Source organism: Epinephelus moara, chromosome 8 (assembly GCF_006386435.1).
Source record: "Epinephelus moara isolate mb chromosome 8, YSFRI_EMoa_1.0, whole genome shotgun sequence".
Taxonomy (NCBI): Eukaryota; Metazoa; Chordata; class Actinopteri; order Perciformes; family Serranidae; genus Epinephelus; species Epinephelus moara.
The window spans coordinates 20,442,412-20,468,787 of NC_065513.1; the positions used below are offsets into that span (position 1 = coordinate 20,442,412).

Below are 26,376 nucleotides of genomic sequence, written 5' to 3' on the forward strand. Positions count from 1 at the left end.
TGGCTACATTTTCCCCAAATGTTACTATGCATTAAACATCTTAAGATAGTGGACAGTGATGCTTAAAAACACTTCACACGCCATTAAACCAATATTGTTTTTTAGATTTGTTGTTTTTATATAAATTACACCCTATTAACACCTTCAGTAAAAATACAACTCATCTACAAGGTGCTACACATGGTGAATATTCCTGCGCAGGCAGTACTTGTCTGAAGAACAGATATCTCTTTAAATGTGTGTGTCCTGATGCTGACTAGTGAGTTTTCCCTCCCTCCTATATAAGGCCAGCGCCCCCCCTCCTGCTGCAGTCAGTTCTCATCCGGCTCAGCCAACATGAGTTTCACGGTAGAGCACCACCTCTTCGGCCCGACCTCGTACCGCAAGGCTCGGCCTGCGTCCGTGTCCTCCAGCGGCTTTCACTCCCAGCGCCGCCGCTTCACCTACAGCCAGCCATCCTCCGTGGACAGCTTGGAAACCTTCAACGGCGACATGACGCGGAGGAACGAAAAGGAGATTCTGCAGACCCTGAACGACAGGTTCGCCGGCTACATCGACAAGGTGCGCAACTTGGAGATGCACAACCGCAACTTGGAGGCGGAAGCGGCAGCGCTGCGACAGAGTCAGGCCGGGCGCGCCTCCGTTGGGGAGCACTACGAAAGAGAGCTGGGCGACCTGAGGGGTCTCCTGCAGCAGCTGACCGGGGAGAAGGCCCGCGCAGCTCTGGAGCATGAGCACCTGGAGGAGGACATCCAGCACCTGCGGGTCAGGCTGGAAGACGAGGCGCGGAACCGGGAAGAGCTGGAGGCTGCTGCGCGCACCATGAAAAAGTATGTAGAGGAGTGCAGGATGGCGCGGATGGAGCTGGACAAGAAGCTCCGCGCCCTGGAGGAGGAGGCCGTCTTCTTGAAGAAGAACCACGAGGAAGAAGTCGCGGAGCTCCTCGAGCAGATTCACGGTGCCCAGGTGAGCTTTGACATGAGAGACACGCTCAAGGCGGACGTCACCGGCGCACTGCGAGAGATCCGCGCGCAGCTGGATGGTCACGCATCCAAGTGCTCAACGCACGCAGAGGAATGGTTCAAAGGTGAGTTGGGTCAAAATAAGAAAGATTTAAAAATGACCTGATCTGAGTTTTTAAATCAGATAAACTTTGGCGCGCGCTTCTCAGTGTGCAGCATAGTGGCTGTTCTCTGTCCGTGGTGCTGAAACCTAAAGTCACATCCCTGCAATCAGCGTTTGAATCAGCCTGTAGATCAATTGTAGCCTTGTTGTAATGCATAAGGTTATTTAAGGTGAATGTGCTCGAGGATCGCAGGAGTCGCCTACTTTTTAATACGACCATCAGCACTGGAACTATTAAGCATGCTGCCTTATGAATCTGCATATTAACAGATCCTGCCTTTATAATTTAATAATGACTTTATTAAGGACGCACAGAGGGAGGTCCAAAGCGTACCACATTAAAACAGACAATGGTCTATATACAAAAAATACCCACCAGCCTGCCAGATCGCAAACTTCAACTAAACAAAGGACGATAAGTAACCGATTACAGGCAAATTAAGTGAGTTAATGCAGATATCATGAATATATAATGCAGACAGACTTGAAAAATATGACCTCCGGTTTAAATGGTGCGTCTTTCTGCGGGTGCATCGCTGCCGCAGAATGATCATTTTAACTTAAGGGAGGCACTGCAGGAGTGAGATGGCACACAGAGACTATTATGATTCATTTGCACTCTCACCGTGAGTAACAGTGGGTGTGTTCTTGCATTTGCCCCATGTGCGCTGTCTGTGTCTCTTACCCTGAACCTGGACCTCTACAAATAGAATTATTGTTTCAAGGTCACTGTTTGTGGATGGCAGACAGTCCAGATAATGCTTCATCACTCTTGCAGTCCTCGTTCTGATGTCGTGACTCGTGACTCACCAAGGGCCTGGATGTCAGCTATAGGCTACATATAGCTAGATATGATGGATAGATCATACAGTCCTCTTAATTATACTGCAAGTAGTTGCAACATCGGATGCAAACAACACTTCTGACCTTTATCGTGCTGTGCAAATACACAATCGACAACTTTAAAGGCCAAGGAGGGTTTTATCTGAACTGCATGTTACTGAACTTGATGATCTATAGATTGAGCCATGCTGTCCATACATGCTGACTTAATATAAGCAGTGAAAGATGCAAACAGAATGACCTTCCCTGTGTGGTGTCCAGCTGACTGCAGCAGTGTGGCTCATTCATCCTTGGTGGAGGGAGGTAGCTGAGTCAGACTACTGACTGACAGATGGACAGTGTCAAGGTTACTCAGGCTCCCAGCAGAGCGTCTCTAAGGACAGGTCAAATGTCTCCGGACCAAGATAAAAAAAAAAACAATGCATGCCTGTGGAGTAAATAAGAATGCTGAATTTCAAAAGGTCATGTCAAACTGTTTTTGGATATAAGCCAGTCAGTGGTATGACACAGCAAATATGATTTCTGAATGCATTCTTTTGTATGCAATTTCTGCAGTGCGTATGGAGCGTCTGTCCGAAGCTGCTCGTTCCAACCAGGATGCAATCCGTGGAAGCCAGGAGGAGATCTCAGAGTACCGTCGTCAGCTCCAGAGCCGCACTATTGAGCTCGAGACTCTTCGGGGAACCAAGGAGTCGCTGGAGAGGCAGCGTATGGAATGTGAAGACAGACACCACGATGACCTCAACTCACTACAGGCAGGAAATCAACACAAACATGTCACCTATACCACACAGGGAAAACCACATTCATTACACATTGCCATTTGTATAATATTTAACTGTGAGGCTATGTGTTTTTATTTTGCAGGAGACCATCAATCAGCTGGACAACGAACTGAAAACCACCAAATGGGAGATGGCCACCCAGCTGAAGGAATACCAGGAGCTGCTGAACGTGAAGATGGCTTTAGATATTGAGATTGCTGCTTATAGGTTGGTCAGGGTTCAAACCCACACAATTAAATGATTCTTTGACTTCTAAATATCAAAAGTTATTGTCCTTTTCACTGACTGTGTGTCTTTAAAACAGGAAATTACTGGAGGGAGAGGAGACTCGCTTTGGTTCAGGAGGAGGTGCGTACTCTTACCTGGAAAGCAGAATCTCTTCCCATTTGAAAATGAAAGGAGAGGAGATCTCCGACACAGTCATCGTGGAGGAACAGACAGATGAGACCCAGGTCACAGAGGTGACAGAGGAGGCAGATGAGGAGGAAGAGGAGGGAGAGAAAGAAGGAGAAGAAGAAGAAGGCGAGGAAACCAAAGAAGAGGAGGAAGGAGGTGAGGAAGGAGAAGACAAGGAGGAGGAAGGAGAGGGAGAAGAAGAGAAGGGGGAGGAAGGAGAGGGTGAGGAGGAAAAGGATGAGGAGAAGGGAGAGGAAGAGGAGGCAGGTGAGGAGGAAGAGAAGTCCAAATCTCCAGAAAAGGCTGCGTCCCCTCAGCCCAAATCTCCCGCTGTCAAATCACCGGAATCTAAATCCCCACAAAAATCACCAGAATCTAAATCACCAGCACCCAAATCCCCAATGCCCAAATCACCCACTAAGTCGCCCGCAGTCAAATCCCCTGCAGGAGATGAGTCAAAGTCACCTGTGTCAAAATCCCCACCCAGCAAATCCCCTGAATCTAAATCTCCCCGCCCCAAGACCCCAGAACCAAAGTCTCCAGAAAAAGAGAAGGCCGAGCCTGCCGCCGCCAAAGACACCCCTAAAGAGGAGAAAAAAGAGGAGAAGCCTCAGCCTGTCAAGGAGGAGAAGAAGGAGAAGGAAGAACCTGTAAAGGAGGAGACGAAGGAAAAGCCCAAGGAGAAGGAGCCAGAGAAGGCCGACAAAGCTGATACAAAGCAAGACAGCAAGGCAGATGACACTTCTAAACCTGCCGCTCCCAGCAAGCCCACTGAGGACAAGCCTGCCCCCAAGCCTGAGCCTAAAGAGAGCGCTCCCCCCGCCAAGGAGGAGAAACCCGCTGCTCCTAAATCAGAGAAGGCCGAGCCGGAGGCAAAGCCCGCCTCTAAAGCAGAGCCCGAGAAGACAGAAGCCAAGAAGGAGGAGAAGAAGCCAGAGGAGAAGCCCGCACCTAAAGCCGAACCCGAGAAGACAGAGAGCAAGAAAGATGAGAAGAAGCCAGAGGTGAAAAAGGAAACCAGTAAAGAAGAGAGTAAGGAGGTGAAGGAGGGAGGGAAAGCGGAGAAATCTTCTGGCACAGAATCAAAGGAGAGCAAGCAGGAGGAGAAGGCCAAGAAGTAAGAGTGACGCACTGTGATTCAAGGCACAAGGAGAGGAGGAGATGCCAAAGAACAATGAGGAAGGGAGAGTAAAGAGCAGGAGAAAAGAGGCTGGATGCACCCAGCAGTTCAGATGGGCGCTTTAATGTCCAAAGCAAAGCAGGTGATGGTATGTAAGCAATAGTGATTTCTGTAGCAAATAACCCCCTGCTCCCTAAGTATGGCCATTACACACCCCTGATGCTTCTGATGTATGACTGTAGTGAATGCAGAATGCTTTAAACTCTTTATCTGAATGTGACAACTGCCCTTAATAAATAACAAGTGCATTAAAACCGAATCCCGCTGACGGGGACCGCAGGGGCCTGCTGTACCTACACGAGCCTTCAAGGGTAGAGATGTCAAAACAATGTCAAGCTAAAGATTGTGACAGATATTGAATATATATAAAAAGTATATTTAAGGAGATACAAATGTCTATATTATATTTACAGATAGAGGAAAGTTACTTGAATTTTTGCTTGTTGTGGACCATAACGCAGCTTCTCCTGAAAGACGAGCTGTAGCGTCTCACTCTTCTGGTCTGCAATGATGACTATGTGTTATGTATTAACTGCTGAGAATATGCAATACGAAACAGATAAATAAAGGATGAAAAAAAATCAAACACAAAAAAAGACTTGGGAGATTTCTTAATGTGTTTACACTGCTGAAAAAATCAATAGCATGTCGACCTCGAGTGAAGATGTATGAAGGAGAGGTGTCATGAGTAATCATACAAGGTGTGAGGCCTGGAAGGTAAACGCTGCGAGTAACTGCACTGCATTGCGGCTAAGGAGGGGGGGAGCTGTACCCACCCAAAGCAGCCACTGCACCCTTCCTCACATTCCAGAGACCATGCTCATGTATTAATCAGGAGCGGTGCTGCTCGCTCGCACGCAACACTCAGATTTCTGCCTTTTATTTCTCGGCTGTGCCTCCCTGCAAAGAGGAAAGTTCACACAAGGATGCAGTGGTTTTATAATTCATTACAGCTGACTCATTATGACCCATGATCAGTGATGTCATAGGTGGAGTATCATGAGTAGGTTTAAGATGAACACAGAACACGCCTTCACCTCTGAATCCACACATAATGTATGAGGAAATACAAATTAGTACTCCAGCTATTCATACATTTCTATAATCTTTCACAGAGGTGTGGCTACACTTTTAATATGATTCACTGAGTGCAGCAGCTGGTGACTATAGCTACTGGTCTTTTTCTTTGTGGATACATTTCTGACATTGGACTTTGGCTGACATTGGAAGAATTTCTCTTCTGGCATGATTTTAGTGTTCCCTTCACATCCAATCTCTTTGCATCTGATCGATGGCTTTGTAATAATGGGATCAGCGATCACGTCATAGAACACAACAGGTGGATGGTGCAAATGCCTTTTTTCTCGTCATTGCATCTGGATGTCACTTTTAATTTCACTGTCATACTTTGTGAACTTGTTTTCCTGAAATACATCTGACTCTCAGCAGGTCTTTGGGAACAAAACGCTTGAGGAGTCAAATACAAGCCATCTGGTTCCATTTTGTTTGTGCACTTTTCTGATAATTTTTCAGATTACAAGAATTTATTTTATCCCTAAAGAATCAAATGTTTAAAGACCTTTTCATAGAAGTAAATCTGACCCTGAATAGTTAATTTTAAAAAAAGCAAGATTTAAGTGCACGTATGACTTAAACTCCCTGTTTACAATACATTTTTCTCTGTTGAGATTCCACACGCACGTATTAAATAAGTCAATACCAGTGTCCACATCTTCTTCTAATTACATGCATCCATAAATCTATGACGCATTAATGTCTGGATTCAGTTAAATCCTGCACTACAATATGCAAGAAAGTAAGAGTGATATTTTTTCAAACACTTCTGCAGACTGCTGCAAGCTAACCATCAAATGACAGTAAGCCTTGACAGAACTGGCATCAGTATCCTGAATAATAATAACCTGTTCTTCATCAATTAAAGCTTCCAGAGTGATAAATGAAAGGTCAAAGGCTAAGCTCTGACTGTAAAATACACCAGATATCATATTCTGTGGACGTGATTCTCTGAGGAAATGACTCAGCTCGCTGTAGCTCTGAACCACAATGGCATAGTAATCAGCTAGCGCAGACGAGGCCTATAAATAGAGCAGCACAGAGAGGTGAGGGTGGAGAGAAAGGCAGAGGGATGAAACAGGGAAATTTGGAGAGCACAACAAAGCATGGCTGCAACTGAGCCTTAAATAGACCAGATACACACTCATTCAGGAAAATAATGGTGTTTCTTTATTTTCAGGTAAAAAGGCTTTTTAAAAAACAGATACTGTGTCAAAGAGCCATGATGGCAAGCTTGAGGGAGTTAGAGTTGTAAAGTACAGCAGGAAGAATCACATGGACAGATCTAGCGGTGACTGAAGAAGCCCTGTGGGTGGTTGTACTTGAATGGCTTCAGACGATTTGGACCCCTGAGAAAGAGAGGTGAGATGTCAGAGATACTGTGAACTTACTCAGATACTAAACTGTCTTTGACCACATTTTGTTTACTTCCTGTGACTGTATACCTGACAGTGCGCAGACACATCTTTTCTCTGGGAAACTCTCGTGGTCCCTCCACGCTGTCATCTTGTCCTTCAGTCTCCAAATATACATCCAGGCAGACACACAGGCGGGAAAGCTGATTGGTCAAGAGCTGGTGTCCTGGACGTGGCCCCTGTAGCTCATTTTTGAACACATTGACCTCGCTCTCCATGGCCTAAAAAGGGAAAAGATAAGTCAGTGAGGCTGCGCTCACATTACAGGGACTAATGCTCAATCCCCCCCAGATCTGATTTTTCTGTCTAGACTGTTCACATTCATGTTTAAAGTGACCCATATCTGACATCAGTGTGAAAGGATCCCTGCCCTGAAAAGTCTCACATGCAACCAATAATGTTACACGTTGACTTTCAGACGACAACACTATAGCTCTATTAGCAGCTATTGCTGGTAGCTCTGTGAGGAGAGAGGTGTGGGTGCGGCTGGGAGCGGATTCAGGAGTGGTGGGGCCAGAATCTGGAGGGTTTCATAGAGGGACAACACCTCCAAAACTTGTGGATGTCCGAGGCTTCGTTACAGTATCTCCATCGGTGCCTCATGTCAATGCTGTCACAGCAGCACTTATGCAGGCAAGCTATCCTTGTCACAAAGCGTTATGCAGTCGGGCTCTATCAGCTGGCGACTGGAGCAGCCTATTGCAGCAGCGGTACGGCTGCAGCAGCCTTCTGTAGTTTCAACAGATCACTACGACCATGTATGGTGAGTGATCTGCGATACACAGTGACGATGCATGGGTAAAACACACAAGACTTCCGATATGACTGTGCTCAGAGTGGTCGTATGGCCAGTGATCAGATCAGATCCATTTTGAAAAGAAAAATTCAGCAGAGTTCTGTGTCCACACCCCTGTGACATCAGCCAAATAAAAAAAAATAAAAAACTGGACTTGGGCCACATTTGCTTATAATGTGAACAAAGCCGTGGAGCATTAAATATCTAGACGTTAAACGAGCTAATGGAACATAAGAAATCAATATTGAAAAAAGCTCATACTCGAAGGTTGTCATCAGTGCGTCCACTGCGCTCTCCCTTCCAGCTGAGGGACAGGGAGAAGAGAGGAGAGATTTCTGGGTAACGGGGACTCAGCACCACAGCGGCTTGGAGACGAGCTGAGGAAGGAGGAGATTAAGGCAGGTGGGTTATAAGAAAGACAAAAAAAAAAAAAAATCAAAATCGGGAAATTCTGTCATGAGGGCTCGTATTTTACCTGTGCCCCTTTCCACCACAGCCATGAAGTACAGATCAGTCTCCTTTGCCAGCCCAGCATCAGTCACATGACGAGTATATGGCAGATCCTACCATGAAAGAGAAATACCACAGTAAGACATATGTTGCATTTTTTAAAACAGATGATTTCAAATATCTGCACATATGTGATTATATGTGTATACCAGGTACTCCTGGTGAGTGATAGTGGTCCAGCGAGCTAAACGGGAGATGATCTTGGCAGGGAAGAGGTGCTGACACTCACTGGAGACAGGGATGATGCTGTGCTCTGAGGACAGGAGCGCAAACAGTCTCAGTCAAAATGTCTTATTTCCTCTTTCAGAGTATTTAACATGTGGTTGTTAACATATGATGTACCTAAAGAGGCAAACTGTTTGTGTAAAGCCAGGCGGGACTGGAGTCGTCCCCTCAGCAGCTTCATGGTGCTCTCCATGTGGCTGGCACTCAGAGAACTGCCCACACGTACACCCTGGAAAAATATAAGCGTGTACTAACATGACGAGGCTGTAACACACAGGAACTGCGCTCAACTAGTAAAACACTTGATTTCAACATGCACCTCTGAAGAATCTTTGGGAAAATGTAGTCCTCCTAGATTCTGCACCCACATGTAGGGATGGCCCAGCTCGTCCACATAATCAGCAAAGGAAAAAATCCTAAAAAGAAATGATGGGTTAATTCTGCCTGAATTTCATTAAATTCAGCAGTGGGATTTGCTCTACGTCTTCTTATTTCATTAAATTGCTTGACATCCTCACCCGACTTTATCAAACTGGTAGCGATTAGCTGGATTGGGTGTTTCGCGTCCCTGGTCGCTGGTGTAGAGACAGCTGAGGAGAGTGTCTGACTTCAGCAGGTCCCTGCAAACAAGACATTATTAGACTTAGAGTTTTGAGTGACACAGAGAAGAAGACGGACGCTGAAGGCTCCGATTAGACAGTGTGTTTAAGCAGCCTGGGGCAGCCTTCTGTAATTGTTTTCAATGAGAGTAAAGCATTTTGCTCGCTGCTTTTCTGCTCTACGCACCTTACATTTTTGCCCTGAATACATTGAGTTGAAAAACTTCAACTCGGAGTGGAAAAGCGCTCAAAGTCACTGGTGTTTTTTTTTCCCATTATCCAATCAGGTAAACTGAGAGGTGGGCCTTTTATAGTGGCCTTTACAATAAGTTGTAGCAAGTAGTACTTTCTAAAATTTTACCAATCATAATTTGGCGCATCCTTGTATCATCCTTAAATTAGCCTTGAACAAACCAACTTGCAAGCAAAGCTCCTAGACCAGCTGGTGGCACTCCCTGTGATTTCTCCTCTTTCTGAGGGTCTCAAGTACCCACATGGATCTCTAGTTCCCATGTGCCCTCCCCCTGCCCATTTTTAATGCAGATTTTAAGGTACAGATCTGAGTTTACTTATCATAGCAAAAGACAGGTGATTTGGTGGTTGCCTAGCAACAATTAACATAAAATGCAGCCAGCTGCAAGAAGCACTCTGTCTGATTGGGGCAGGCTTCAACAAAAAAAGCAGGGCAGTGCGGCTCAAGTTTTGCAGCCTGCAAAACACGCTCTGTCTGATCTGGGCCTACATCTACACACACACATACACACCCTGCGCTGATGGCTGTGTTAAGGTCTGTGGAGGTGGAGACCTTGGTCTTGACTGTCATGATGTTGAGATTCATCAGGTAATAGAAGTAGAGATGAAGGATGCTGCCATCTGTGGAGAGAAGACAGATAACACATGGTGATGAACTAATCCATTACTAGCTCAATACTCTCTCTCTACCCGTCTCTTTTCATTAATCCTCCCAGTGAAGGCCCCCCTGGGATTACATTACACTGCAGCGCATCAGAGAGCAATAACAGGGTGTGGTCACGATGGCAGCTAGCAGCATCCACAGGACACATACTATGCTGATGGTCATTTTTCACAGTCCACTCTCTGCAGTCACCGTGAACCCTGTGACACTCTTTCACTCACTGACACCTACGCTGCTCTCTTTTTGCTTTTGCTGCAGTAAACTGACTGCTGCAGCTGGCAGCAGTGAAGATAACTGGGGAGAGGGAAGGCACTAGAAATACGAGCAGAGGTTAGAAAAAGACTGGTGATGGGAAAATATGCTTACAGCTTGTTGTAGGTGCTGCAGACCCACGATGCTGCAAGCGTCTCTCCCCCCCTCCTTCCCACTTTAGGTAAAGTTACGCCTGCAATGCAGATCTCCCTATAATCTGTCACTATTCCTTTTATTGCCAGCAGAGGGAACACGAGGGTCAAATGGTGTCATGACATCATAGCAGACTGGGTCACGCTTACTTTGTTTCACTCACTATCTGGTACGTATACAGTTACTACAATAGCTATTGATACATTACAGATGACTTGTAAACAAACAAATTCACAAAATGCACAGACTTGTTTGGTGCAGATGCTAAAATTTGAAATCAATAAGGATGCATTATGAGTTACCTTTACACTTGAGGTCTAAGAGGAGGGACAGAGGGTGCCTTTTCAGCATCTCCCGTCTTTTCTCATCCAGCTGGCCGCCTGTAGTTGGCCTTCTCCTCTTCTGTCAATAAACAGCGATGGAAACAAGAGATGAAGAGAACAAAAGCAAGACAAAGTGAATGTTTGACATTGTGGCATATCAAATGAGTTAGAAAAACAATTTGCTTCAAATTCCAGCTGATTCCAGGTGAAACATGAAAATGACTTAGCATCTGTAGCATTTTAGCCCTATACTGTTACAGATAAAAGGTGGAAGCGGCAGTTCAAAGGAAGGTTCAAAGTAGTAAAAGATTAAAAAAGCAAGGGGTGTTTCAGGTGAGCTGCTTGGCCCAATGTCCACCTAAGAGTTTTTTTCCCCAACACTTTGAAGGCGCAGTTTTGTTGTTTTTTAGGTGAGGCGTTTTGGTTGTGTCTGGTTGCTATAATATGGATTAACCTAGGAAGGAGAAATGCTGGCACAAGGTAGAATACTTGCTCTGGACAAAAGGAAGACTGAAGCATAAGCATATAAGGAAAGAGGACAAACCCGCCTGGTTATGTGGGTTCACGAGAGGAAACAGATATTAATATATGTACTGCATATAACACATTTCTCCTCTACTGTTGTTGTTGTTGTTTGGCACTTGTACATCTAAGATGTGACAGTTGGTCTTCATGGTATTTGTACCTCCTCCACTGTGATTAAACTGCACAGCATTTTATGCAAAGTTGAAGAAGAGTTTTTCAACTCTCTGAACTTGGGGGAAAAAAACGCAATTCTAAGCACAAAACAGACACTCAGTGCCTCGTCATGCTTCTGGCGTTTGTAGCATAACGTAAGTACGCAGCGCACCCATTTCAAGGAATTAAAACAATTCACTGGCCTAAGGAAAAAAACACTTTGGTGGGCACTGCCCCTTATATGCAGATATGCCAGACAGAAGCTGCAACACAATACAAAAAAATGTATTCCCGAAACAGTACTTAAGAAAATAGATATCTATTTCACTAGAGAAACATCCCGACAGAAAGCACAGGTTTGGTGCTGAGAGTGCAAGCCCGAGGTGGGCTCAGGTTACAGTCACCTAGCCATTCTTGATAAATATTTCCCAGAATCCTCCAGCTGGCACTTGTCTGGATGCAGGAAGCGATCGATAGCTGCCGCTCCCCAACCCGCCAGACCACAATGTGTGACAGCTAGAGCCTCAGGGATCTTTTGTGTGTCAGTTGCAAAGACAGGTATATTAAGAAATCGTTGAACCCAGTGACCTGAGGGTGTTAGTGTGACTCACCGTTTTCTCTTGCTCCTCCTCTGCATCTGAGTCACTCTCATCATCTGAATGAAAACAGAACATGTATTTTTTATGGTTTTTCTGTTTTTTGGGGTTGTGCACTTCTCAGAAATATAACATCTTGAAATATTTAGATGAACTGCACAACAAAGTTAAGTGTCTGTGTGATGGCAGGCATGTAAAGTAGCGTTTGTACCCTGGGAATCTTCTGGAGGTTTGGACAGGGCCTTGGCTTCATCCACATCACCACTGATGGAGACACTCAGGTTCTTGTCTGACATGGAAACAAAAATAGATAGTTGAGAATCAGGTCTTCTTTCCCATATAGACAAACTCAACATTAACGCGGCATATTCTCAAATGACTACTCACCACAGGCCTGGCCATAGGCATTGGCTTGAACAAATAGGACGTAGAGAGGTGGCGGCAGGTGGCGAGCAACCTCTGTCTGTATCTGAGTCTGTTCAAAAGGCATGGACAGGTACTCCTGCACCGGGAGAGAGGCCTGTGAAAGAAAAGAGAGCAGAAATCATATTGTTATTCAGGGGATACATACATGGTGGTAAGACCTTCACCTCAATAAAGAAAAAAGGTGAAGAAATTTAACTAAGCAGTCGATATTATAAATAATAAATGAACAACACATTTTCAAAACACTTTGCAAAAATCAATGCTCCAAGCTGATGCAACCGAAACAAAACCGAACAGATATAGAGATTGGGCTAGCTTGGCTTGACTCGGTTTGACTCAGCGCGTCAGCCCAGCACAGCGCAGATTTGCATCTCCATACAAGAGGACTATCCCCTCAAAGGAGTGTCTTTAACTGATGTTGTGCTTGTCTTGAGTCGACGACGTTAAAAAAGCAGCGGGCTGATCCATGTCTGAGAAGTCTCTCGTTACTTTGCCGCCAGTGTTTTTCACACAGCACAGCAGGTAAAAGAAGTTGTTTACCTGTTGGAGAGGTGCATTAACAGCCTCAACATCTCATTGTGCCTGTTTCTGCTTGTACTCTACCTGCATGTGGTATTAGACGACTTGCTTTTATTTGGGGGTGGGGGGGCAGCTAGAAAAGTTCTGCTAATTCATTGATTAACACATTTCATTTCCTATAAATTCTTCAAAATAAAAGTTCATAGATATTGTTATTTACCAGTTTTTAGCAGCCAAATACAGAAATATTGGGTATACTACGGCTCCTATACGGCTCAAAGCAAACATGAAACGGTAAAGTAAAGTAGATATCTGGAAGTACAAACAGGACACAAGAGAGAAACTAAACTGTATACCACATATTCAGTTATTCAGTTAGAAGCTACAAAAGCACCAACAGCTGAACACACAGGGACTTTTGAAAAAAAACAACATCTTTCTCTCTGGTCTCCTGCACAGACGGGAGTTGAGTCTCGCAACATATACTTGTTTGAGGGGGAGAAGAGGGGTTGTCAACAGTTGGCTGCTGTCAGCAAGATGACGCTGCTACCCACTCTGAGGCGTTGGGGTGCACTTTTGGCCTGAACTTAGAAGTGCCAATAAAAAAGGTCCCTTAAAGCATAAAACATTTACAATATAGCACCCAAAATGCTGTTATACCTGCATGATGGCATTGAGTCCTGGCTGCAAGCTTGTCAGATGCTCCTTCTTCACCTCAATGCTCTTCTGGATCTTCTCCTTTGTTGCCTGTGACTCCTTGTATTTCTCTGCCAACCTGTATCCAAGCACAAACTTTTAACAGCTGCTCTGTGCTCCCCAGCAGGCTGCTAATGCACTATGCTGTGTGCAAGTTTATATACCTCTTCCTCTGTTCAAGTTCCCAGTCTAGCCGTGCCAGCGTGAGTTGGTGAGGATCATTTTTTGTGAGTTGAGGTCTGGAAATATCCTGTGGCGCCCCCTGGTAAAACTCTTCTTCGGACACCAAGTCTATGTCCTCGTGCTTAGACCTGGATCAGGGAAAGGTACATTAACTCAGCATTCTGAGTTGCGTTTTGTGTGTGTGTGTGTGTGTGTGTGTGTGTGTGTGTGTGTGTGTGTGTGTTAAAGTTACTAAGTAAATAAACTGTATTATCATTATCACCACTGTGAAAGCATGTGTTCTTTAAAATATGGACATGAACTATCAACAGTGGAAGTCACAAGTCATATTTACAAGTTTTACTCCACCTGAGCAACTTGTTATATAACTAGCTACACATTTTGACTATCTCTTACATAAGTAATTATTTTTTCCCTCTTGAGTACACACTATAAATCTATATCTGTCAGAGAGAAATGGCATGTCTTTATTTCTAGGGCTTTATGTGATGTGTATTTTTTTAGAAAGCAATTTGTATATTCACATACAAATGTAGACATTAACAAGGTCTGCCGTTAAGCTCTCTTGTTTATAGTGATTGTTCATTTTCATTGTGCTTAGTCTCAAGTGTGTTCAAAGTAAAAGATGTTTAAGTTGACATATATATTATTTTGTACTAACTTGAACTCCAGACACTTGCTGATCTCCTTCTGAAGATGCATAACTTCATACAGCAGGTTCTGTAACTGAAGGTGCAGCACATCCACTCTCTGCTTTGCCTGAGGGGGGAAATCAGGGGTTAAGGCTGGTTTGCAAACACAAACTAGGTAACCCTGGAAAACCATACATGCCAAACAATATGCTGAAAATCACAAGCAAGATTCAGTAAGAATGAAGATCAATACACAGGATCTGAAACTGAATCAATAAATTCTAAGAGAAAACCAACCTAAGGGTGTAAAGCTTTCTTTGCTGACAGCGGCAGCTACTGCAGTTAGGTGTTAAAAGTAGAAACAAAGTGCTTGGTGTTCGACTTGCCTTTCCTGATCAGCACAAAAGGGAGCTGAGGCAGCACTTTTACAGCAAATGAATGGAATCGAGTGAACTTAACCCAAGCTGGTATTTCTTATGTCTCATGAACGTTGGACAGCATTTGAGAGTTGTGTGGGAATTACCTCGTGTGTCTGGTCTCTGCCTTTCTTCAGTCGCATATGAGCCAGACGATTGAGTTTTTTCAGATTCATGAAGTGAATGCAGCATTGCATACGTCTCTGCTCGATCTCAGCACACTGAGGACAGGCACAACTTGTTAGACTTTATTATTGCGGTGAAAACATAGAATCAGCTTTGTCTGAGATCATGTATACAATGTTGTGGTGTATTAGATTTACCAGGATTACGAAGTGTATGTAAAACATTTCTGCTGTTTGAGAATGTAGTACTTGTTTAACAAGACTGTATTGTCACTAAATTATGACTGAACCAAAAGCTGGCAATGGAATCAGTATATAATGAGTATGTTTGGATGTATATCTTAAGTCTGATTCTTACCCCCTCCTTGGCTCCACTGGCTTTAAGCTCCTGGATCTCACTCATGAGTGTGGCCAAACTCTCACATGACTCTTTGTACTGCAGGAAGTCCTGCTCAGGGTCCCTGCCATCCAGCTCTATCTCCTCACTATACACACGCGCATCCTGTAACATTAAAAAACAACATCATTAATATAATAAAGCACACCACTGTTGGTCACGTAGTAACTTGAGCCCACTATTCTTGGTGCTGTAAGAAATCACAGTGCTGAATCCATCCCAACACCACTAGCGGGGATTTACACAGGTGATCAAACAGGTGCCAAATTTAAAGACTCTGAACTTGACTCAAACTTAAATATTGAGAACTCAAACGTTCACTATGCTACATTAGCAGCTGGTTATCTTGGTGACAATATAGTGCTTAAACAGACATGTACATCCAAGCTAGTGTTTGCACCAACAGTCCTTTGATCAACAATGATTTTGTTTTTCAATTACATGAGGCAGCAGATTTAATCATGTGATATTTTTTCTGTGATACTTACCGCCATGAAAGGTGTGCAAAATTTAACTCTTAAGTTTGCTATGATGGTCAAAGTATTCAGTATCTCAGTGTCTATTATTTATCTGAAGACAAACGAGCTTGACTGTTATGAACTTCCTATCTGGATTACAATGCCCAGTGAAACCTTGTCGATGCGTATTTTTGCTGTTATCAGAGCACCCTGACCCCACAACATTAAAGCACCCTGCTACTCCTCCCGGCGGTGTCCCAAAGTTACCTGCTGGTCCCCCTCCCCGCGACCTCGCTTCGTCTCTGGGGTTCCTCCTTCACTGCGGAGAACCTTCGACTTTCGCTTCTTTAAGGCGTCAGACGACATGGTTAACTGGATATGAATATTGGAAATACATAGAAGAAATACAATTAGACAGAGATAAGCAGTGAAAACTTTTCCCACTACTATTTATGCATTAGTAAGCTAGCTAATGCTAGCACTGTATCTTTGCACTGGCTGTGGCTGACTAGCTTTTTCGCTAACAACCGTTAGCTTGTCGGCTCATAAAGGCAGATTTTCAATCACAGATATCAAACCGTCGATATATTGTGTGTTTAATGTGATATACATAAATAGCCACATACCTCCTTGGTGCAGAAATACGGCTGAAATTAATAAATCGAGGGCAAATGCACACGTACAGGATACTTTGTTTAGCCAGACCGTGAGTTTACCCGTAAAGCGCCGCAGACGGACGGAAGCCTTGACGTGCCAAAATACTCACACCGGCTAGTCAAAGGAGGAACCAACGGCTATACTGCCACCTACAGGATATATAGATATTAGTAGTGCCCGTCATTTAAAAAGACAATTACTCTAAAGATATTACTTTATTTCTTATCCTTATGTTGTTCAATTGTTATCCCATACACAAGGAAAAAATATTAAAACACCAATGGTGAATATATATAAAGGTACAGTAAAAGAAGCAGCACCAGTCGAGACATCTTTTGAAAATTAATGTTCATACTGTAAACGTCAATGAGTAGATTTTTTTTGTGCATGTAAAAAAAACATGTCAAAATAATCTGATACTACCTTGGAAGCAGTATTTTAATGAAAAGTTTCAAGAAATAAGTGATACAGAAAAGTGCCCTTCCTATGTTGCAACACAATATCTCCTGAAAAACAACCATCATGCATATTCCTCAATGTACTATACTGTATAAATGCAGTACTTGAACATATGTACCTATTTACATTTCACATCTGATTAAAAAAAAATCAGCCACATACAATCAAAAATGATTTATTCACAGCTCTAGTGACACTAAAAATGTACAAAGACACATATGACAAAGATCAGCAGTTACACAAAAGGCAAACATTTGCTCTACTTATTCTCTTTTACACATAGCAGACCAAGGAATCAGTCTGTCCACCCTCACTTGGCCATATCTATCAGACTCTGCAAAGACGTGGGGACCCAAGTCTTCTCTCCCTGCACAAACACAACCCCTCTGTCTATGTAAATGACAATACGCCCAAATGTGTACAGCTGTTTGCCCTCGTGCCGTTTGGCCACTAAGGGCATGAAGACAATGTTGTTCTCCTCTGCCTTGGTCTGGATGAGATCTTTGAAGTTAGTTGGCACACCGGCACTGATGCCCCTGTGAGCCACGCTCTCGGCATCTCTGCGCTCCTGCATCGCTTCATACTGGAAGTCTTTTCGTCTCTCTGTCTGTGTTAGATATGCAATGTTCTCCCTTGCACCAGGTTGCATATATCCACCTGTGAATATGAAAAAAGTGAGTGTTGTAGCTCGGTTGCAGGAGAAAAAAAGGGCTGAATTGTCATAATTTCATAAAGTATTGATGTGTAATTGTTTTCATATCTGTTTATCTCCTGAAAAGATGTGTACTACTAACCCATGCCTGAAGACACTGCACGGTTCATGATGTCCAAAGCTTCATTAAATTTCTCTTTAATGAGCGGCTGTGACAACAAGACGTCACTAAACATGCTCTTCCAGCCCAGGTACCATTTAGTGATTTCCTCATAGTTAGGACTGTTGCTCAGCCATGAACACAGGACCTATAATCACCAAAACAGAGACAGACACAATTAAGTCCCAAAGAATAAAACATTTAACAAAATTCAATAATTAATTGCAACTAAGTGCATTTTAATAACTTTCTGTTCTGCTTAAGTTAATTTACTGACCTGCAACCACTTCGTAAAGAAGTTTTTGTCCAGCAGGGACACCAGGCTGGAGGGGGACAACATGCCCTCCCAATCCATCACCCAGTTAAATGGATCCATCTGCTGCTGGTGAGGGTTGATAACCAGCTCTTCCAGACACAGAGCTGTGGAGGGGCACAGACACATGAAGAAGATAAACCAGTGGGAATAAGAGGGACAGGGATAAGACTGTAGAGAAATACATTGTCCTCACTGGTAACCTGCTTAAGGCTGCCACTGATGAAGACATACCTAGTTTAGGGATGATGTTTTTCACCATGAAGGCTTCCCATGCACCTGGTGTGAAAACATCTTTCCATGGCTGCAGGATGAGGCGGGCCGAGGCGTCACTTGGATGCCATCGCTGCAAGGCATTGGATAGTTTGCTCCTGATTGGTGGGTAAAGAGGCTCTAGACGTGATTGAAGCAGAGGTAGCCACGGATGGATCCATGAGTGGATGGGCACTGTGTCAGTTAAAGGGTTCCAGTTATCTACCTATCAAAGCAGGAGAGGGAAAAAATCAGCTTGTTATGTTGAAGGCAATTATAATGAAATAATAACAATAACAATAACAAATAACAAAACCATGGGAGTCTCTCTACATCTGAGCAAGAATGTCGTTAACTAGAGATAGTGTGTGTGTGTGTGTGTGTGTGTGTGTGTGTGTCTTGCCTCTCGCTGTAGCCGAGGTAAGATCAGCTGCTCCATCAGGTGTTCCAGGATCCATATCGGGAGAAGAGGAGCCCACACTTCCACACAGTCCACCATTGGCACTACTATACGAGGCTGCCAGCCTGACACACAGGGTCGCATCACTGGGATCCACACTTCCCACAACAGTCTGGACAAACACAGACAGGACAAGCATTTCAGAAACATATACTGTGTAGTCAAAAACAGGCTTTAACTCCTATCCTGCAGAATCCATTAATGTAAATAGTTGAGCACAGCTTAATATATGTTTGTGTGTTTAAAATGACCTGTGGTAAGGGTCCATGTTTGAATCTGGGGCACTGGTATGGAGGTCTCTGGATTCAAGGATTGCTCTCCACTGACCGATGTCTTCCAGACAATAAGAGCTATCCTGAAATAATCAGAAAACAGTGTGTGAATTGGTATCTTTATTAATTACTACTGATTAAAGTATGTAGTGACCTCAAAAGAAGATGACTGCATGAGCATACCTTCAGAGGGTCCCAAGACCGAAGTTTTTCTTTGAGTAACGGCTGGACAACAGCTACAGCCAGGTCTGCCAATCCCATTGTCTTGTATTCTTCATAATAGTCTGTTTGTAAAGTCTCAAAGATCTGGGCACACTCCTGAAGAAAGAGAGGAAAGGCACAAAAACACTGACCTATATGTGTGTGGTAACACAGCAAGGACCAATAAACTGAAATATCCTCATAACTGTAGCTGTTAGTCTTTGTGTGTTCACTGTATATGCACCTGCAGGGTGGGCCCCTCCCCAGGGGCCATCTCCCCAGAGGGAAAACGCTCCACCAATGCCAGAACAGCCTCCATTCTGGAGATGGCATCTTGCTCCGCATCCAGTCTGCTCTGCAGTGCTCGTGACTCGTGGCTCAGGGACACAACTACATCTTTCTCATGCTGCAGACGTCTGGCGGACTACAGAAGGTGGGAAATAAGAAAGAAAAAAAGTGTGTCAGTATGAGGCTGAAGCAGAATTAGCTGAGTGGTAAAGAGGAAAGCTGCAGAAACTCGTAGCTGTAGATATTTGGCAGATAACTTTGGTTTCCTCATACCTGTAATATGTCCTGTTCTGTGAGGTCTATCAGTAGCTGCAGATTATGTTCAAGTTCAGGGAGAGCAAAGCCTGATGCCTTCTGATCCTGTGTGGACAAGCTTGGCGGACCTTCATCTGGAACACTGTGCTTGTTGGACATCTGGCTATAGCTGTAATACACCTTTTGTTCTCGCCCAGTCATATCTATTACCTAGAGATTGGAACAGATGTGAGGTAAATGAGATTCAGACACAGAAAGGCAGCAGACCACTTGTCATCCACAAGAGCTTGTACTGAGTGTACAATTAACCTCAGTTCCTGATGCCTATTATAACATTAAAGCCTAATTCAGCAGTGCCCGGATAACATTCCTGTGAGACAGACACAAAGGAGTATTACAGTCAGTCTTTTCAAACATACCTTGACCTGTGCCAACTCTCCAGCGGATGCTGCTGTGCTGCGCCCTGCCACCTTGCCTTTAGCCTTTAGCTCGTCCACAGTTCTGTAGGAATACTTGGGCTTCTTCTTCCCTACGGAACCTGCAGGATCCTTACGCCACTGGCCTAGCTCCTTCTGAAACTCCTACACAGAAAGATATTGAGAATCATGTCAAAATAATGTTGACTGACTCTACAGTATGACTTCTGCTGTACACTCTAACAATACAATCTAAGAGTGGGTGTGGCTGGAAAAAGAGGCAATACTCTACCTTTTCCTCCTCCTCCTCTGAGTCGACCACGGGGAAATCCTGAAGACTTTGCTGGGTTCGCTCATTGCCATAAGCACCCACTGCTCCCTTGCCTTTACGAACCTTTGCCTCAATGGGATTAATAATACCTGCAGCAATAAGAGGGTGCAAAGTCAAGAGTATACAGACTCTAATTTATTGCTCCTGAAAAACATACAGTATTATTTAATATCTAAATAACATAGCCTCCTCAGGCCTACCCACCTTGAGCGTTCTTGCCCAGGCCTTTGCCAGGTTGATAACCCATTTTCTGCAAAAGTTTCTGGCCAATTCCCTTCGTGTGCTTCTCCCAGCTACCGATGCCTTTACCAGACTGTATGCCACCTGCAAACCTCTGTGACTGGTTCCCCCGGAAGTTACCCTAGGAATAGGAAAAAAAAAAAAGACTTTGACAGAGCATTGTTACGGAATACAATGCAATGAGTAAATAAGATACACACAACAAAACTTACCATCTGGAGTTTTTTGGGTGCAATGCCACGAGGAGGGGGAGGTGCTGAAGGACCATCATCTTCAGAGTCATCAGAGCCTCCTTCCTCTTTTTGTTGGTGCTGTTTTTCCTCAGCTGCAGACTTACGAAGACCACCACTCACAAAGCTCACTGGAACAGTGTAATCTTTAGACCTGGATAAAACACAATGAATTTATTAATTTTCTAAACGACTGGAGAAAAAAAAAAAAAGCAGCATTTCTCTGGACTATTCCTCTTGGGGTGACTAATGATGGGGTCTTGTGTCAAGGTCTTTTCCCTCTGAATGGGGTTATACATAGAGGAGATGAGTGACTCGGGTAAGGGATATAGCTGGGTGCAGGTTATGGGGAGGGAAAACACATATCGACATGGAACCAGACTTCTGCACAACAGGGGCACTGGGGCATCAACAAAAATAAACCCATGTCTTACTTCTTGCCTCCAAAGCTGGGCCTCTCATCCTCGTCTGAGTCCCTGTCGGCCCAGATGCCATAGGTGGCCTGTTCCTTGGTCTGCCTGTGCCTGCGGCGGTCTGGGTTGAACTCATTGGCCAGGTCCCACTCTGTCACCTCAAAGCTCTCTATCTCCACGCCTTCCTCCTCCTCATCTCTCTTCCCATACAGATGGGACATGGACATGGCTGTTTGGCACAATAAACAAATTACCAAGATGGTTTTAGTAGTGGAAAAACATCACATTATAAACTACACAGAAGAACCATCTACATAACAACCGAGCAAAATCTGTCTGCAAATGAAAGCTACGAGAGATGGCTGAAAGCTCGCGAGGAAATCTAGTAAGTAAGTTTGGAGTTAATCCAGTGCGTTTTGTTTATGTTGAATTCTATGTAGTTATGATTTTGTACTTACTACTGTCCTGGTATGGGATCAACAGCAATTTAGTTAGGCTAACAGTAGCATGTCAGCTCAAAGGAAATTATAGCTGCATTATCTCAAATAGCTAGCTAGTTATGTAGCACCATTACTCTTGATTAGCATTTCTGAATAACTAACGTTACATGGCTCTACATATATCTAGCCCCTGTGAGGAGAACACAACGTGAAGACAAGCTAACATTTACTAGCAAAGGCTAACGTTAGCGAATGTAAACTGTTCGCTTTACCCCCAAAAAATGCGTGCTGCGACATTATGAAAAAACAGTCTTCTATGACTTACCTGAAACGATTGTTATTCCCCCTAGCCGGTAATTTTGTATACCATAGAGGCAGTAATTATGCTAAAGTTAATCCAGCTAAAATCGGCTATCTTATTCGTTTCACACACGAAAATACAAGTACATCCGGTTGGCGCCGGAAACTGCAGGTGTTGCATCAAACTCTGTACCCCGAAAGGATGCACTTGTTCACGTTAAAAATATCTCAATTCTACAAGAAAAAAACAATAGTAATTTAGAAGATATTTCCCTCCGTTGGCTTTAGCCATTCATGGCAGTTTAGGTGGAAAACAATACTTAAAATACATTTCGGCGCATAATAGTAGCGTTTGACAGGCTTGTTAGCCTTTCTGAAATTACATATGTCCACTGATTTCTTTCAAGATGATAGCAGGAGAAACCTCTGCTATTCTCACTGTTTAAACCATGTGATTTTAACATGATCTAACATTTAGGCCATGTCATACATGTCATATCTCCCATCGGTTTGGCCAACAGGTGTCACCATTTTTTTTTTTTTTTTGTATGACACGATTTGAAACAGTGAACCATTTTCGACACAGTTGCTAAGTAGTGATCCAGCGCGTGACACACCTTAGTTTCCTTCACCACTACGCTGAGTTTAAATTACTCGTCTATTGCCTGTTTATTATCCACGAATCACCGGTATTTTGACAAACACGACGGCGCACCGCCAAGTGCGGAATACAAAATTTCCCTTAACACCGGAAGGAGAAATGTGTGTGTTACACTCAAAATATTCCCATTTGCTTCACACCGCTGAGTGACCGACTCCAGCCAGCACTTAACTTACAATGCAGTAAATGTTTGTATCCCATGTCCGTGTATGTGAACGTGGGGCACCGGTAATTTAGCGTACATGTCTGACACCGGGGAGGAGTGGCAGGTTGCCCGGCGACGAAAAGGCGCAGCGCGGAAATCAAAATCTCCTCAGGTGCCTTTGAATTCAACATGCTGCCAGGATCAGCTGGACATCGCGAAAACTATTAAACGAATCAGAGACACAGTGTAAGAAATCAAGTTATGCAACAGACTCATGGAATATGATTCATGTTTAGGTGTGGTTCAGTAACTGTGTGTATCCTCCTCTCTGTAGGTCTGAGCTAAGATGCGAGGAGTTTTGGCAAAAGTGGAAAAGTGAGTAAGCTTGACAAGTTGAGTCAGCACAAAATATTTTGTTCATCTGTGCAGCTTAGTGACGCTTTCAGGCCTCTTGTTTGCAGATCAGCTGCTGGTGGCAGGATCAGCATCCTTCTCAAAAGCTCCAGAGAACCAAACCACAGAGGACCCCACTGACCAGCTGGGGAGCAACAGAGATGGCAGACTGTGTCAGCAGCTGGTGTGTGTGTGTTATGGCCTTGGCTCCTTCTCCTCCTGTGTCTCCGCTCGTTACCAGCTTGCAATGTTGCTGCTGCTGCTGGATGCAGGACAGGTAAGAGGGTGTGTTTATCCAATGAGAACACAAACAGTCTAATTGAAACCATGTTCATCCCTGATCCTTTCTCTTTAGATCTCACTGGAGGACTGCTCTGTTTACGACCCGGCATTCTCCTCTGGAGAGAGGGATGTCTTGAGAGAGCTGGGTCTGAATGTACTCACAGAAAATGAGGTCAGTTGATGGCCACTCGTGTTTTTTATCCAGTCAGACAAGTGAAAAATCAAATAAGACGACCTATCTCAAGGTCGCTGCAAGCTGATTTTAATGCTTACTGACTTCCTGGGAGAGTAGAAAGCCATCGCATAAACAACAGCATTCTCTCTCACTGTATTGTGCAGGAGGGGAAGCATCTGGTGACTAAGCCCACACTCTTTTACCTGATGCATTGTGGGAAGGCCCTGTACAACAACCTCCTATGGAAGAACTGGAGTACACAATGTCTACCTCAGATGATAATCATTGGAAACAGCTTTAATGGCATAAGGGACAGGTTAGTACAGGACATGAATGAGGGAGGTGATGTTAAAGACATTGGAGGAGAGGTGAGGTGACGTTTCCTGTGTGCTATCTGTCGTCCCAACAGAACAATCGAGAGAGAGTTCCAGCGGGACTACGGCTACATCGCTCAGGCTGTGCCTGCGTGTGAGGAGAGACAGCTGCCGTGTCCGTCCCGTCTGATTGATGTCTTCAGTGACACGGCAGTTATCACCTTTCCAACCAGCAGCCTTAACAGACTCCCACAATCCATGTGGGCAGAGCCACCTGAACCACAGTACCAACACTGCCCTGATTTGGAGATTATTCTGAGGGAAACACGGAGCTGAGGCAGGAGATCAACAAGAAATGACATGCTGTATGTTTTTTTTATAGGCAGTTTTTTAATAAATGAATCATGCTTTAAACTGAGAACTGAATCTTGCAACATTATCATATCAAACTAGTCATACCTGTTGAAACAGCAGCAGATAATGAAACATTTTTAATAATGGATATTCACACAAATGTTTGGCAGCTTAGACGTCTTCTCTGGACCGTATGGGAGTGCAATGACCCACTTGGTTGACGTCTTTGTGACTCTGTGAGCTTTGTTGCACCTGTTTTGGGTGAACACCTCTATCATTTTCCTTAGTACACAGAATTTAATGACCTTAGCATATTCCCAGTATAGCTCTCCTCAACTTTCTGAGTATCAGTGTTTTATTTGCTGCTATTTCCAGAGTGTGGTTCCACTTCCACTTTCTCATGTGAAGACAGGAACATCTGAATTTCACACTAAAGATGTTAGTTGATTCTTTAAGCAACATTTTATTAGTTATTAGCTCTGATACTGACACAGGCTCCCTAAGTTTTCTTTACAAATATGGCATTTTGAAGGGTTTGTGAAAAAAAGTAATGGGGGTACTGGTCTGTTTAGCAACCTGGACCAGTTCCTAACACCACATGATGACCTTCTTTTGTGTTTTTGCTGATCTTGTGGTTTATTCCTCACCTTGCTGCAGGGATGTTTAGGTTTACTCCAGGACAACATGACATCACTGTTGGGTACGGTTACAGGTAAATCAAAGCATATTTCTGACCACACCCTTCAGTGATTTTGGGTGCGGCTTGGTGTGGCTCCCTTTTGCTTAGCATGAGCCTTTCTGAATACTCAGCACTTTTTCATTGTGGGAACTTACCTGTTTTTGAAATGATGTGTTCCTTTTTTAAAAAAAAACCCCTGCTGTAATAATGTAACTTTTATGTGGGGGAAAAAAAGTTGTTTCTTAAGCAAGTTACGTGGCTGTGTAGACTGATTTCTACAGATTAACTTTGTACCATGAACTATATCAGCTGCTGTCTGGAAGATAAAAACAAACTAGTATTACCACATTGCAGTTGTATGCCTCTGCACACCAGTCAAGTTGCAGCTTACATCTATGTCTGTCCAGACTCATGTGTAGCCATGACAGTTTACAATGCTTAAAATGTGGATGTTGCTGCAAAGACAGACTTCCAAAACATGGATTATTGACACAAATCTTCCCCCTGGCAGCTTAGAAGATCTATGCAATCAGCACAGTGTGAAGAGTAGTGTCACCAAATTAGCATCTGACCAAATGTCTCCCCTTTTGTTCCTGAGTTATAATAATGGATATTAAAGTGTGTTTGCAGACTATTTTGATGTCAAAGTAAAGTTGACCTTTTGGATATACAAGGCCATCACTTAATCTTTTTATCCTAATAGACATCTGTGTAAAATTTTGTCATAATTAGCCAAGTCTGAAGGAATTCCCTCAAGGTGTTTTTGAGATATTGGGTTTACGAGAATTAGACAGACTTGACCTTCGACCTTTGACAACTGAAATCGAATCAGTTCATACTTGAATCCAAGGAAATGTTTGCACCAAGTTAAAAGAAATTCCTTCAGGACAATCTTGAAACGTTGTGTTTACGAGAATGGGACAGACAACCCAAAAACACAGTACCTCCAGCTATGGCTGTCACCAGCATGGAGGTATGAAAACACTATGGTATGTTTTGTAAAGTGGTAGTAGTGTATATAAATGTAAATGGAGGAAAGAACACAGGTGTAGTCTTTTTACATTGATACTCCAGTTGTGGTGTTCTGGGCCTATCAGTTGTTTGTCTCGCAGGTGGTTTAACAGAATCATACCTTCACACACCACGTTCACATGCATATACTATGTATGTACAGTGGTGTGAAAAAGTGTTTGCCCCCTTCCTGATTTCTTACTTTTTTGCATGTTTTCCGCACTTAAATGTTTCAGCTCATCAAACAAATTTAAACATTAGTCAAAGATAACACAAGTAAACACAAAATGCAGTTTTTAAATGAA

The 26,376-nt window shown here is 43.7% G+C and overlaps 4 protein-coding genes across 5 annotated transcripts; 2 read left to right on the forward strand and 2 right to left on the reverse strand.

Moving 5' to 3' along the window:
- Nucleotides 1-336: 336 nt before the first annotated feature.
- On the forward strand, nucleotides 337-4,890 carry LOC126394336 (neurofilament medium polypeptide-like). Its single transcript, XM_050051092.1, has 4 exons — nucleotides 337-1,087; nucleotides 2,524-2,723; nucleotides 2,836-2,960; nucleotides 3,058-4,890. The coding sequence occupies exons 1-4, from the start codon at nucleotides 337-339 to the stop codon at nucleotides 4,268-4,270; spliced, it is 2,289 nt and encodes a 762-aa protein (XP_049907049.1). The 3' UTR covers nucleotides 4,271-4,890.
- A 1,660-nt stretch (nucleotides 4,891-6,550) lies between these two features.
- Nucleotides 6,551-16,470, reverse strand: thoc5 (THO complex 5). The gene is made up of 20 exons (XM_050051940.1): nucleotides 16,345-16,470; nucleotides 15,986-16,090; nucleotides 15,222-15,365; nucleotides 14,846-14,959; nucleotides 14,352-14,449; nucleotides 13,672-13,818; nucleotides 13,472-13,586; nucleotides 12,254-12,386; nucleotides 12,078-12,155; nucleotides 11,882-11,925; nucleotides 10,572-10,671; nucleotides 9,713-9,821; nucleotides 8,868-8,969; nucleotides 8,669-8,765; nucleotides 8,467-8,578; nucleotides 8,274-8,377; nucleotides 8,090-8,177; nucleotides 7,876-7,991; nucleotides 6,849-7,039; nucleotides 6,551-6,752 (listed from the first exon to the last, which is right to left on the reverse strand). Exons 2-20 carry the CDS (start codon nucleotides 16,082-16,084, stop codon nucleotides 6,689-6,691), a joined length of 2,055 nt encoding a protein of 684 aa, XP_049907897.1. The 5' UTR covers nucleotides 16,085-16,090; nucleotides 16,345-16,470; the 3' UTR covers nucleotides 6,551-6,688.
- Nucleotides 16,471-16,993: 523 nt separating this feature from the next.
- tfip11 (tuftelin interacting protein 11) lies at nucleotides 16,994-22,680 on the reverse strand. Its single transcript, XM_050051423.1, has 15 exons — nucleotides 22,083-22,680; nucleotides 21,339-21,546; nucleotides 20,887-21,058; nucleotides 20,639-20,795; nucleotides 20,396-20,523; nucleotides 20,107-20,268; nucleotides 19,706-19,897; nucleotides 19,389-19,568; nucleotides 19,127-19,261; nucleotides 18,923-19,026; nucleotides 18,615-18,783; nucleotides 18,194-18,437; nucleotides 17,924-18,066; nucleotides 17,629-17,794; nucleotides 16,994-17,491 (listed from the first exon to the last, which is right to left on the reverse strand). The coding sequence occupies exons 2-15, from the start codon at nucleotides 21,542-21,544 to the stop codon at nucleotides 17,145-17,147; spliced, it is 2,505 nt and encodes an 834-aa protein (XP_049907380.1). The 5' UTR covers nucleotides 21,545-21,546; nucleotides 22,083-22,680; the 3' UTR covers nucleotides 16,994-17,144.
- A 151-nt stretch (nucleotides 22,681-22,831) lies between these two features.
- srrd (SRR1 domain containing) lies at nucleotides 22,832-24,448 on the forward strand. 2 transcript variants are annotated; one of them, XM_050051424.1, is made up of 6 exons: nucleotides 22,832-23,109; nucleotides 23,198-23,238; nucleotides 23,310-23,533; nucleotides 23,612-23,710; nucleotides 23,878-24,029; nucleotides 24,123-24,448. In XM_050051424.1, the coding sequence occupies exons 1-6, from the start codon at nucleotides 22,961-22,963 to the stop codon at nucleotides 24,361-24,363; spliced, it is 906 nt and encodes a 301-aa protein (XP_049907381.1). In that variant the 5' UTR covers nucleotides 22,832-22,960; the 3' UTR covers nucleotides 24,364-24,448. The 2 variants fall into 2 exon arrangements, with proteins under 2 accessions (XP_049907381.1, XP_049907382.1); XM_050051425.1 differs by having other exon boundaries at nucleotides 23,325-23,533.
- The last annotated feature ends 1,928 nt before the right edge of the window (nucleotides 24,449-26,376 follow it).